The sequence below is a fragment of the Pygoscelis adeliae genome, unplaced genomic scaffold (genome assembly GCF_000699105.1).
Source record: "Pygoscelis adeliae isolate BGI_AS28 unplaced genomic scaffold, ASM69910v1 Scaffold106, whole genome shotgun sequence".
Classification (NCBI taxonomy): domain Eukaryota; kingdom Metazoa; phylum Chordata; class Aves; order Sphenisciformes; family Spheniscidae; genus Pygoscelis; species Pygoscelis adeliae.
This window is the reverse complement of record NW_008824939.1, coordinates 2530489-2542770: the sequence shown is the minus strand read 5'-3', so window position 1 is coordinate 2542770 and position 12282 is coordinate 2530489. Positions and strand designations below refer to the sequence as shown.

Sequence of the window (12282 nt, the reverse complement as noted above, 5' to 3'; positions counted from 1 at the left end):
GGAGCCCTCGCTGCGGCTTCATAAACAGCGGCAAGGGAAAGGCCGGTAGGGGCTGCCTGAACCCTCGTTTCTCGCGCACCGCAGTCCGGCCCCGTTGCCGCGGAGGGCGAGGGGGGGGAGCGGGGGTCCTCCTGTAACCGAGGGGGTAAAATGCAGGAGATTGCTGGGGTGAATAAACCTGTGCGTAACTGGTTTTCGATGTGTTAGCAGGTGTTTTTAGTAAATCTACAGATACGTTAAAAAAAAAAAAGGAGGGGGGGGAACCCAAGCAGAAACATACCTGCTTGTCAGTTTTGAGGTAACTATTTTTTTTTAATTGTACTAGTCTTCTGTTAAGTATAAATCCCTGCAAGAAGCATACCGATTATTTTCTGAATGGTCTAATTCATACAAATAATCTATCTGCATTTTCTTCCGTACCTTTCCCTCCACAAAACCAACCAGCCAGCCATAACTTTGGTCCTTAAATTGCAGAATTTCAGATTCTCTCATCTCTCCGTATCTTAGACCCTACCCTGACAAGTTTTCTCATAGGCAGAGGTAAAAAATCTAATTGCAACACTGCAGCCTAAGAGCTTGCTACATTAGTATAGCAATACTCGTTTTTGGAGTAAACAATCTCAACAGACCGTTAGTAGTTGGAAACTCCTGAGAGAAGAGATGAAGAGCACCAGCCTACTGCTCCATCGGGAAGTGTTGCTCCTGGTCTGGGGTCCGCACCCGAAGCTAGGACTTGCACATCACATACATGACTGGGTGCGTCTGGTTTTCCTGATACTCTACAGAGATCTAAGTCTGCACATCTATGAGATTATTAGAGTTTGTGCATGTTTTCTTTAGCTTTTAATTTGTTCAGCGTATCCTACCTTCAAGGCGTTACTTCACATTTACAACAGAGAAAATTTCTTTTTTAAAATAGCACTCAAATGTGATTGCTACCTAAAAATGTGGCTCTGCTGCTTTCAGTGTCACAAATGCTGTTTTATTCAGAACCATTTTTAGCATGTTTTACAGGATCACAGATGACTTTGCAACAATGTAAACGAAATCTCATTTTAATGCATTGAGAAGATAGTCATATGTCAGAGTCAAAAGAAAGCCTAATGACAATTTCTTGTCCTTCAATTTTTCAGGAAATTGCTTTGTGTCTCAAAGTATAGGAAGCCCTGCTAGGGGAAAAAGAAATACTTTGATACCAGGCATTTTTCCAACACGCTTCCAAGCATCTCATGAGGGATTCTGTAAAGTGGAGGTAGATGAGGTAATTTGCATGACAAGACTGACACAATGAATACTTATATTTCCCCCAAAATTCAAAGTTCTTCTCAGTTCCACTGCCACCACTCTTGCAATGCCTGTTGTACACCTACCTTCTGCATTCTGGTATCGGCCCTTCCATGGGCATGCACGCATCACTCGATGTGTATGGCAGCTCCCTGACAGTGAAAAGTACTGTCTGTAAATTCACCACAGAAGTTTAAAATTATAGTATTTTTCACATTATAATTGCATTCAGCACCCTAAGATTAAAAAAAACCCTACGAATTTGATGCTTTACCAAAACTTCCAGCAAAGTTTCTGACTTCTACCCCTCAAGTCTTAAAGCAAAATAATAAATTATAAATATTTTACAGATTACGTAGCAAAGAAAATTTTTCTTATAACACGAAGATAATTCTTCACTTCAAATGTAAAATATCATTGAAATTATACATACAGGTTTGCAGCCTCGATAGCTAGATCGTTTCTTTAACATCTGTTTTTCTAGTTGTCTCAGAATACCTGACATGAAAAAGGGGTTTAAGCATCACGTACACATAAACATTATCCTACTATAGAATAGTTTTAAAGCGGATTAATAACCTGAAGAGGGTAAGTGCAAATCATATTACAGATCTTTCTGAAAGCATATGGCTTCAATATTTTACTTTTTGCGCACCTATTACTATCATAAGTTTTAATCGCTACTCCTTATTTCTAACATTTTATATATTCATATTTTATTTTCGTAGCACCTCTTGATAGCCAATAGTTTTTAGTGATGAAAACAAAGACAGAACAATTAAATACAATAAAAAATGAAGTCTTTATTCTTTTGGCTCAACTGTAATGTGGTTTACTGTTCTTTATGGTAATAGCATTTTCCTGCATGCAGTTCACCGACACACAAGTCAATATTTTTGTAAAAGGAGGAGTCAACATCGAATTTTTGCTTGTGTAAGAAACACAAAATGTCCTGATGTGATCAATTATACAAGTTTGCTATTTAATTCCTGTGGAAAAAAAAACATTGTGGATCCCATATTATATTTAGAACAGTTCTAGTGCAGCATGAATCAACAAGAATAAGAATAGTCTATGTAAACAAACACTGGTAAAGATTTCATGAATAAAAAGACTACCTTGAAACTTCTGATGCAGGCAGTGCTAGAGTTTTAAACAAATCTTCCCCACCACATTTCAATTACAAGTTATATCTATTTGGAAGCAAGTGCATTTTGGACTCAGTTTGAAACTTATTTCACATTAAAATGTGTGCAAAAATACAGTACTAATAAAAAAGCAGAAACCTAAAGCTACCCCATTCTTTCCTTTGTTTCTTATTTTGTGAAGTTCTTGAATTAAAAAGTGCTATGGATAGAAAGTAACAAAAGTGACAGTGACATCAACCTGAAGATAATTCTCATTTCTTATTTTATGTACAAAACGCTGAAAAATAAAATAAAATGGTATTTTTTACAATATTTATATTTTCTTAGAAAATTCTATCCATGTATTTTTCAACAGATTAAGCAGTTTGCAACATATCCTGTACAGTCTGACTATACACCGTACAGTAGTCACTTAAAATTTTAGAATGCAAAGCAAGAAGCTCTTAAATAGCTGCAAACTATTGCTTGATGTCATGAAAGAATGATGACCGATTGAACAATTTGTTTCACTTAACCACTGAGATATGGCTTCCCATATTAGACTTCTAACAGTGGAAGGAGTAAAATCACAGCAGCAAAGGCAAGATAAACATGCATCAGTGATAGCTTCCAAACTATCTATAATGGTACAGAATACTTCATATTAGCTGTTGAAAGCTTGCAAACTACACTTACTGTGGTACATATTTGATGCAATAAATATTGTGCACAGGTCATTATTTGTTTGCTCAAACATGCACCACGGGATAAAGTAACTATTTACACAGACGGTACTTTTTTAATCAACACATACAATGTCAACCTTGCTGAGAGCAGAAGATGGCTAAACGATACTGCAGGGTGAAGCAGAACAACTTCATTAATTCGTAAGTTTTGCGGGTTTTTGGTAAATTCAATTTCCCAAGTTCAGGTAAGCTGTTTTCTACAGAAGAATACTTAAAAATGAACTCTGTCCCTCGGTAAATTTTTTATGCAGAGTTCGTTCAACTACAGTTAAATGACTTATGAAAAAATAAAACATCTGTTCTATTATTGTAGACTCTATGGGACTTTACAGGCACATTAAGATTTGTCTGGATGAGATACTAGAACGGACACTGTTATTAAGCACCTCAAAATATAGAGCCACCCTGAAACATGGAAGTAGTAAGACTCTGCTGCTTTGTGCGACGTCATGTTTTTCCATGCATGAACTACAAGTGCAGCATGCCTTCATGCAAATCACTTCTGTCTGTACATTATAGAGAATCCGAGAGCAGAACACCTGGTTCTCATACCCCCTTCCCCAACATAAAACCCATTTACAAAAATAGTCACATATAATAGTAAACAACCTGTGAATTAAAAAATGATAAGTTCACCAACACTGATTTTTGTAAAAATATGGCAAATGTGGCTGTTGAAATGCAGTGGATACAATTTTTGTACTGCGTGTTTCATGTTAAACACAGGGATTCATAGGTTCGCACCTTTTTGTTGAACTGGTCCCTACAGTCTGATTGGCCATTTTATCTTCTCTTCAGCAGTGTCAGCTGGTAATGAAAACAACAACCTCCTGTCAAGGTGTTACCCTGTTTTACAGAGTTGCAGTTTGATGACGAGGGGTCACTGTCTTGTTATAGGCACTGACCTTTTATATATATATATAATTATATATATATTTATATATGTAAAAACTGTCAGTTTGGCATGTACCTCCTACAGGAGTCCTGTTGACACAAATACATACTTTCTCAGGCTGTAAACAGTTTATCACAAACAGAATTCTGTGTTACTTTTTACTTTCCCTGCTGTCTTTACCTTTATCTTCTTTTTCTGATTTGTCTTTTTCGTATTTGTCCTTGTCTGGCTTTGTTACACTATCATAAGAAGGTGGGGAGGTTGTGGATGGAGTCATATCTGTTTTTTCTGGAGTAGAGTTCTCATTTAGTTTATCCATAATCATATCTTCTTTCATGGGCAGATCCTCCTCATCTTTACCTTTATCCTGATTAAATATACATGAAACTTTTTTGACTTTTTGCCTTAAAAGATGACGTCTGAAAGCACGCTGAATAATGACAGCAGATACCTCCTCCTGTTTTCGTTTTAATGTGGTTGTAATTGGTTCATAGGAGACTTTAGAAGGATTGGCTGCCATAAACCGATCTTCCATCTGTATTCTGAGGGCGTCCATCTCCCCACTTTCCCCCAAAACACGCTTTGTGAAAGCAAACAAGATGTCAAGGCAGTGAATTCTGTCCCCGCTTACCATGGGCAGATCCATTGCAATAAGCTGGACTTTGTTTGGTTTTGCTATAAGAAGAGGAGGATCTAACGAGGCTGCAAAATCTGATAGTTTACTGAACTCTATGAATTGTGTTGCATCGGGATCAAACTTCTCCCAGACTTCATAGAACATCTCAAAGTCATCCTCACTCAAGGGCTCAGCACTTTCTTCAGTGGCAACACTGAAGTTCTCCAAAATCACAGCAATGTACATGTTCACCACTACCAGAAATGATATGATAATGTAGCTGACAAAGAAGAAAATCCCAACGGAAGGGTTGCCGCAGTCGCCTTTCACGGAGCTCCCCGGATGATCTTTATGGGGGTCACAGTCTGGCTCCCCACTGTTAAGAATTGGGGCTAGCAAACCATCCCAGCCAGCAGATGTGGTAATTTGAAATAGGCAGATCATGCTGTTGCCAAACGTTTCAAAGTTGAACATGTCATCGATCCCAACTTCCCTCTTAACATAGGCAAAGTTGGACATGCCAAATATCGCATAGATAAACATGACCAGGAACAGCAGCAGACCAATGTTGAACAAAGCAGGAAGAGACATCATCAAAGCAAAAAGCAGAGTGCGGATTCCCTTAGCGCCTTTAATGAGACGCAGGATTCGACCGATTCTGGCAAGTCGGATGACTCTGAATAGTGTGGGGGATACAAAATATTTCTCAATCATCTCAGCTAAGAACATACCTGTTGAAAAACAAGTTAAATTAGTAAAGAATATTATTACATTTAAAAACCACTCCTAAGGATTTATCCTACAAACATTGTAGAACTTTAAGAAGAATAGGATATTTGAGCAGATTTTAGAAATTAGCCATTCAGTTGTTTTTACAAAACCTTTACAGTTTGGTATGCTTTGGAAACGCATAAATCCCAATAGAAATTCTGAAGTAATTTGCTGGATAATGAAAACTGCGTCAATGACATTTCTAAGTATTAACTGTATGACTACGTATACAAACAGACACACAAATACACAACATCAATATGGTTTAGGACAAACTGGTAACTACTGTATGTGGACTAGCAAATGCTGAGACCACATGAATAGCTTTCTGTTTAACTGTAACAAAAATAATCAGATTCAGTTAATCTGAAGAAAGATCATATTTATAGTAGTATTAAAATGCCATGTAATCAAGTTATGGTATTCAAAGAAAATATGTCTGTTTGAAGAGAACCGCAACTTCTTAATCACACATGATACAACGTGACTGCAAATTTAGTATTAATGACACAGCAATTCCAAACATGAACAAACTGATAATAAAAAGGATTCTTAGAACTCACTGAAGAGTAGAAGAATTGAGCATTATATTATGTGCCTCAAAGCAGAAAAATAACTACATCCTGTTTCCATACAAAAATGGCAAAAGCAATTTGCATATTAAGGAGTTCTGAGAAGTTAAAATGACAGAATTTCTACTCAAGTTCTTTCAGGTTTTCTGCTCTAGATAAAGCAAAGATTAGTGGAGCTATGTACTTATTATTACATCTGCTTCAGCTCTGCTTCTCTGGTTGCTCACTCCAGCTCGGGCATAAAACCTCTCAGGATCAAACAAAACTGTGAAGTAAGCTGGGGGCTTTACCCTGCTGTCTGGGGTGCTTGCATGCTAGCCTAACAATAGTCCCACACAGATCTTGCTCTTGGATTTTGGATTGCTCGACGCTTTTCCTGCAACTGCCACTGTTAGTTTATATCAAAATTGCCTTTCATGTATGGGTTTGTTTCTGTGCTGAGGAATTTCTACTGAATTCAGAATAAAGATCTAATTTCAACTAACAGAAAAGTGAGAGTGCATGAAACCTAAAAAATTTCTTACCATGCTGTTCAGTTATTTTATGGATAATATGAAATCAGAAGAAAGAAAAATTGTGGTCAGACTTTCTAGTGACAATGTTGAACCAAAATATAAATAGACTTCACAAAAATGTTTCAGTTTCCACAGAATTAGCCATTTCGTAAAAATGAATTGTTCTTACCTACTATGGAGAGAATGACAACCACAAAATCAAAAATATTCCAGCCTATAGTAAAGTAGTAATGGCGAAGTGAAATCAATTTCAGGACACATTCTCCAGTGAAAAGTACAATAAACACCAGGTTAATCCAATATAAAATGTTTTCCATGTCTTCACTCTGATCATCTGTTTCTACCATCATTGTGACCATGTTAAGGCAGATAAGTATCATGATACTGATATCAAATGCTTGTTTTGTTACAAAATCAAAGACCATGCCTTGGAATTTGTTCTGGGGGGGGAAAAAATGAGATTCATTACAATATGCATGGGTAAAATGTCTTTTTTGAAGTTGCTACAAATTATTTAAATCTAGTATGAAGTGGATTTCATGTCTTCCATGAAGTCCTCCATTTGTATGAATTTTCCAGTTTGTACATGTAAACACAAATTAAATAGAAATGCAACTATTGTGTTTATAAGCATTAAAGGGATGATTTCAAAATATGCATGATGCATTTTTTTTAAAGTTGCAAAGGAGACTTTGCCACCCTGAACCAGTTTACTGTAACCTTTTGTGACACAGACTATTAACTGAGTGCTTAGCTTGGCAAAATTTGAAAAAAATAAGCAGGGGGGGTGAGAGATGAGCAGGCTGAGAGTTAATAGCACTTCATTTGCCAGAACGCTTATAAAGTTTTCAAGCCCCGAGTTCAGTGCTCTTCATGCCACCAAAATAACCTTTAAAACAATATCTTCCTTTTTTCAGCTATAGAGAATTTACTGATGGCTGGACTGGTCACTGAGCAGGTTCCACAATCCAAAGTAGAACTGCCGAACTGGAATCACTCTCTGCGCCAGCCAAATCCTGCTCTGTTGTTCTAGGGTGCAGGAGAGCAAACTATTGTATGGATTGTGCAACAGGAATGTGAGGGGCAAAAGAACTTTTTTTCAGGCAATGATATGGTAACTTGCCCGCCCATACAGCAGTTTCAGAGTCGTCCTCGATGACTGAAAAAGCCTGTGCCCTAAGGCTTTCACGTATTTTGACAAATACACTGTCACATTTAATTGTTCTAGTCAAACCAGTGTTTTGAAAAAATGCCATATAAAATGTCATTGCCATCAGCAGAGAGAAAATGAGGGGGAAAAAAGGAAGGGAAGAGTCTTCCATATTCAGACAACAAAAGAGAAAAAAATTGGACTTCAGATGAATAAGGCTTTTCTTATATCACTTGTTGTTTTAGTTTACAACTTAATTCAGCCTAAAGCATAGTTGAAACAATCCCATTTTAAAATAAAGGTAAAAATAACAGGAAAGATTTTTATTCTTACTGCTGGTCGAGGTATAGGTTTTTGTGGTTTCTTTGAACCCAATTTTTTCATTGCATTGTAGTATTTCTTCTGTTCTTCTGTCATAAAAATGTCTTGACCTCCAAAGTAAACCAAAGAGACAAAACCTGGTTACAATCACGTATCTCTATTGATTCCTTATAAACAAAGATACTGAATAGTAATAATCACTCTTGTTCACATTCTCATCTGTAGGAAAAGTTAGGGCAGACGTAAAAATCTCCTTTTATCATGATTGTTAGTACTTTGGTAGCAAAAGAATTGCTTTACATATGCCACCTTAACATTTAAGATTTTTTTTTGAGAGGCTCTTGAACTTGCATTGTTTCTGGTAGACCTCTGCTTTTCATTGGGGAGAGGGGAGGTACAGAGGAGGGAGAGGTGCTTTTTCTTAGTTCTGCTAAATTCTATCAGTTATTACAGAGATACAAACTAATAAAATACTCCAATCCCCTCCTCTTGTTTTTCCTCTAGAGTAAATTTTGGCAAAATTTCAGAACTGACATCTATGATACCAAAGGAGAATTAGAAGGTATCTAGATGGTCATATTTCGCAGCCTCTTCTTCTCCCTCCACTGGGGCAGGACTTGAAGCAGGAGATCCTACTATGAGGAACGAGTAGAAAAAAAGCCAATTTCTCTCCATCTCAACCCATTTCAGCACATGGATCCAACAGCACTTCCACCACTCCAATAACACTGTGTGTAGCCAGATAATTTAGTTAAGTTCTGCAGCTGAAACACGGATACCTTTTGAGGCAGTGTTGACAAAATATGAAGACTAAAGAGAGTACAAATAAAGATAATACAATGTTTATTATTAGAGTTCAGAAATATACACTGCTGAGCTTTGAGACATGAAGGTAGTATAGCTAAGAGTTTTTATAGCTACATTTAGCTATTTCAGTGATTAGCCTTTTTGAGGCTGTTACAGAGCCCAGCCCCAAATCCCCATCTTCACAAAGATGACATTGGCTATTTCACTAACCATGGACAGACATATGTTGTCACTTGTCCATCAAACCCTCATCAAGCCAAACTGTAAGCTTTAGTAATTTAAAGTATTTAATATGCAGAGCACATTAATTTATCACAAAATGAAAAAAATATTTTATGAATAAAGTTATTGTGTGTGGACCAAAAATAAGCATTTTTTTAGCTTTCTTTTCACAATAATGATGAAGTACTTATCTTCTTTTTCTGCTGGTTGAAATTGTCTATGATGACACCAATGAAAAGGTTCAAGGTAAAGAATGATCCAAAGATGATAAAGATGACAAAGTAAAGATACATGTACAGGTTATCTTCATACTTAGGCTGATCCAAAACCTGCAAAAAAGGCATTGAAACTAAGCCTTAGTTTAACTGTGAGTACAGAATCAAATATCTGCTGGACAGAATTTAAGGCTCTGTCACTCTGATCTTTGCTTCTTATGGTCAAGTTCCCACATATCCATCCCACTGATCTTTAGTCTGTGAAGTTACATTCTTGACAAAGAACTTTACTATCGAACTTGATACTTCATTTTAAAAAATGTAACTGGCCTATATGAGCTTAGGATAAATACTGAGGAGATAATTGGTTTAAACTAGTATAGTATCATCTATCTGAGTCTATCGACAACCAGAAACACCAGCTCGTAAAGCTGCAAACTTTCTGTAGATCTCATGGGGCGCCCCTGATGTGGGCTTGTGGAGCTTTCACTGCTATAGGCACTTAGGAAACTGCCCTGGATTATGGATGAGAGGCAGCCAAGCCATGTTTAGAGTAAGCATATTTTCTTGGTATAGCTATGCACATTTACTATACAACAGGCCTCCTGCTGTGAGTGTAGCTTACCAAAAAGGTTGGAGCTTTACCAGTATAGTTTATTCAGTTGTCTACTTAGAACTAGAGGACAACTTGCACCAAGGGAGCAAGGGGAAGGCAAAAGGGTAAGAAAATGCACAGGCCGAGTTAAGAATAGGAACTGTGCCCTGAAGAAAAGAGTCAGGGGGCTTGCAGAGCACAGTGAAAGTCTCAACTTTAAAAAAAGATCAGTGTTACAAAAATCATCTCTAAGCTGTATATTGGTGCCTATTTCCAAATGTAAACAATGTCTCAATGCACATAATGAGAGGAGGAAAAGGCATTTCATGGCAATAGTTAAGTCCGCTGTGGAATTGAGGAATTTTGGTCCAACTGCACCATAGAGAACATGGAATCTTTTAGGACTGCTCCTCTGCTTTCTTCGTCTCTTGTATTTTTCCTGTGGTTTCCATTTTCTTTAACTACAAAACTATAATAACTCCTTGTTCTCTCATTTTTACTGTTATTTCTGAAAGATGTTAAAATTACATTCTTAAATCTTGGAGCTTGTACAGTCAAAACAAATGGAGTCAAGGGACTATACTTACATTACGAGAATCCACAGCTGCGTACATGATATCCATCCATCCTTTAAATGTAGCCTATAAACAGAACACTGGTGTTTACCTCATGCTTTTCCTGGAAAATGGCTTGTCAGAAACATTATTTAAGAGCTGAAGACTAAGTGTCTTTAGTGCTCATCATAAACACCAGCACAGTGCAATGTTAATAGGTGACTCTTGCCTTCTATTGTATATTTTATTCATATACGAGAATTGCAAGCAAATTCTAATATCTGACTATAGAGGACACAGCATCTATTAAGAACTTTTATCAATTATGAGTAATATCTGATATAAAAGTTATTTTCTGTCTATGAGCAAAGTAGGTGTACTTGATATAGATTCAATGCAGCCAAGGTGAATTAGGTTTGAATTACGATTTTTTTCTCATAGTCAGTGTAGCCTCTACACTTTGTATTATTTCTGTCATGGATTTATCCCTCACTTAGTGAGAGACAAGGTTTCTAAATGAAAGAAAGAATGAAAAATTACTTTTTACTGTTACAAGTAAACAACAGAGATAGAGAAATAGAAAATAAGGAGTGGTGACTTACCACTTGGAGCAGAGAAAGATAACCAAGGCCTACATTATCAAAGTTAACCTTCACATTCTTCCATCGGGCAGTTTCATTGTTTTTTATGAGCTCCTCACATTGACTATAGTTGTTGATTTGGCTGATATCAAATCTCTCATCAGTTGTAGTGTTAACACAGTAGTAAAATTTTCCAGCAAATAGATTTACTCCCATGATACTGAAGATCAGCCAGAATATAAGGCAAACAAGAAGCACATTCATAATGGATGGAATCGCTCCTAAGAGGGCATTCACAACCACCTAGAGTACAAATGAAACCAAAGAGAGACCGTGTAAGAACACAGGCACCAGTATCTTACAAATGCTTCATCAGTCTTTCTTAAATTTAACACTCTATTTTCATTCTAATATCTGTGTTACACCTTTTGAATTGTTGAGAGTAACAAGTAAGAAAAGCAGTATAGAGGAAAGATAAAATATCAACATAATTAGAAGGAGAAACATACAAACAGTAGCAAATGGTAGCTTTAAAGAATAGGAAAAAGAAAAACAAACAGGTAAAACAAACTAAAAAAAAACAAACAGAAAAAATCAGCATTTATTATTTTTAGAATATTTACTTAATGTATGCCTGCAAAACCATATCCATAGTATTTCTAATGACTGGATCAAACACAACAAACTTTTTTCTATTACATGTTTACTGGATAAACAGTCCAAATTAATATTACTGAGCAAATTTTTAATTGAAAGTAACTTTAAGACTTTTAAATAAAAGAAAACTCAGGGATGTATGCATGTTCATTTGGATGGTTATATATAAAACCAGAAAAGCAGACATGTTCAAACCAGGAAATCAGCTGACTATCTGAACACAGAAAAGCTGGTAGTGTTCAGGCAAGTGGCAGATAAGACTTGAAGAAGGAAGATACTTGATTTAATTCCCAAATGAATTTTGGGGAAAATCAGGCTTCAGGAAAGAAAAATATGAAAATCAGTTCATGTATGATGATGAACGATGATTAAAAACATGCCAGAATAAAAATAAAGTAGTAAAGAAAAAATTAGGGAGAAAGTAGGTCCATTATGAATGAGAATGATTTATTTAATGATTAAACTGATGAACTGCTAAATTAGTTAAGTCCTATTTTAAATCTGCTTGTAAGTCAGTCTAACAATATAAAATTTAGTAACTATGGAGCACCGCTGCCAATTTTGCCGAAACAACTGAATCAGATCCTTAGAACCTAATGAAGATTTTGTTTTTAAAATGTCGGACATTAGGTATTACATAGATGAGATTATTTA

At 36.3% G+C, this 12282-nt stretch overlaps 1 protein-coding gene across 3 annotated transcripts in view; it reads right to left on the bottom strand.

Annotated features, from left to right (window-relative positions):
* Positions 1-4203: 4203 nt before the first annotated feature.
* SCN2A (sodium channel, voltage-gated, type II, alpha subunit) overlaps positions 4204-12282 on the bottom strand; it is a 56169-nt gene continuing 48090 nt past the window's right edge. For all 3 annotated transcript variants that reach the window (XM_009325396.1, XM_009325397.1, XM_009325398.1), the window contains exons 21-26: positions 10993-11274; positions 10424-10477; positions 9218-9355; positions 8010-8114; positions 6696-6966; positions 4204-5399 (exon numbers count right to left, since the gene is read on the bottom strand). In XM_009325396.1, coding sequence (XP_009323671.1) covers positions 4204-5399; positions 6696-6966; positions 8010-8114; positions 9218-9355; positions 10424-10477; positions 10993-11274 — 2046 coding nt within the window. The remainder of the gene's footprint in view (positions 5400-6695; positions 6967-8009; positions 8115-9217; positions 9356-10423; positions 10478-10992; positions 11275-12282) is intronic.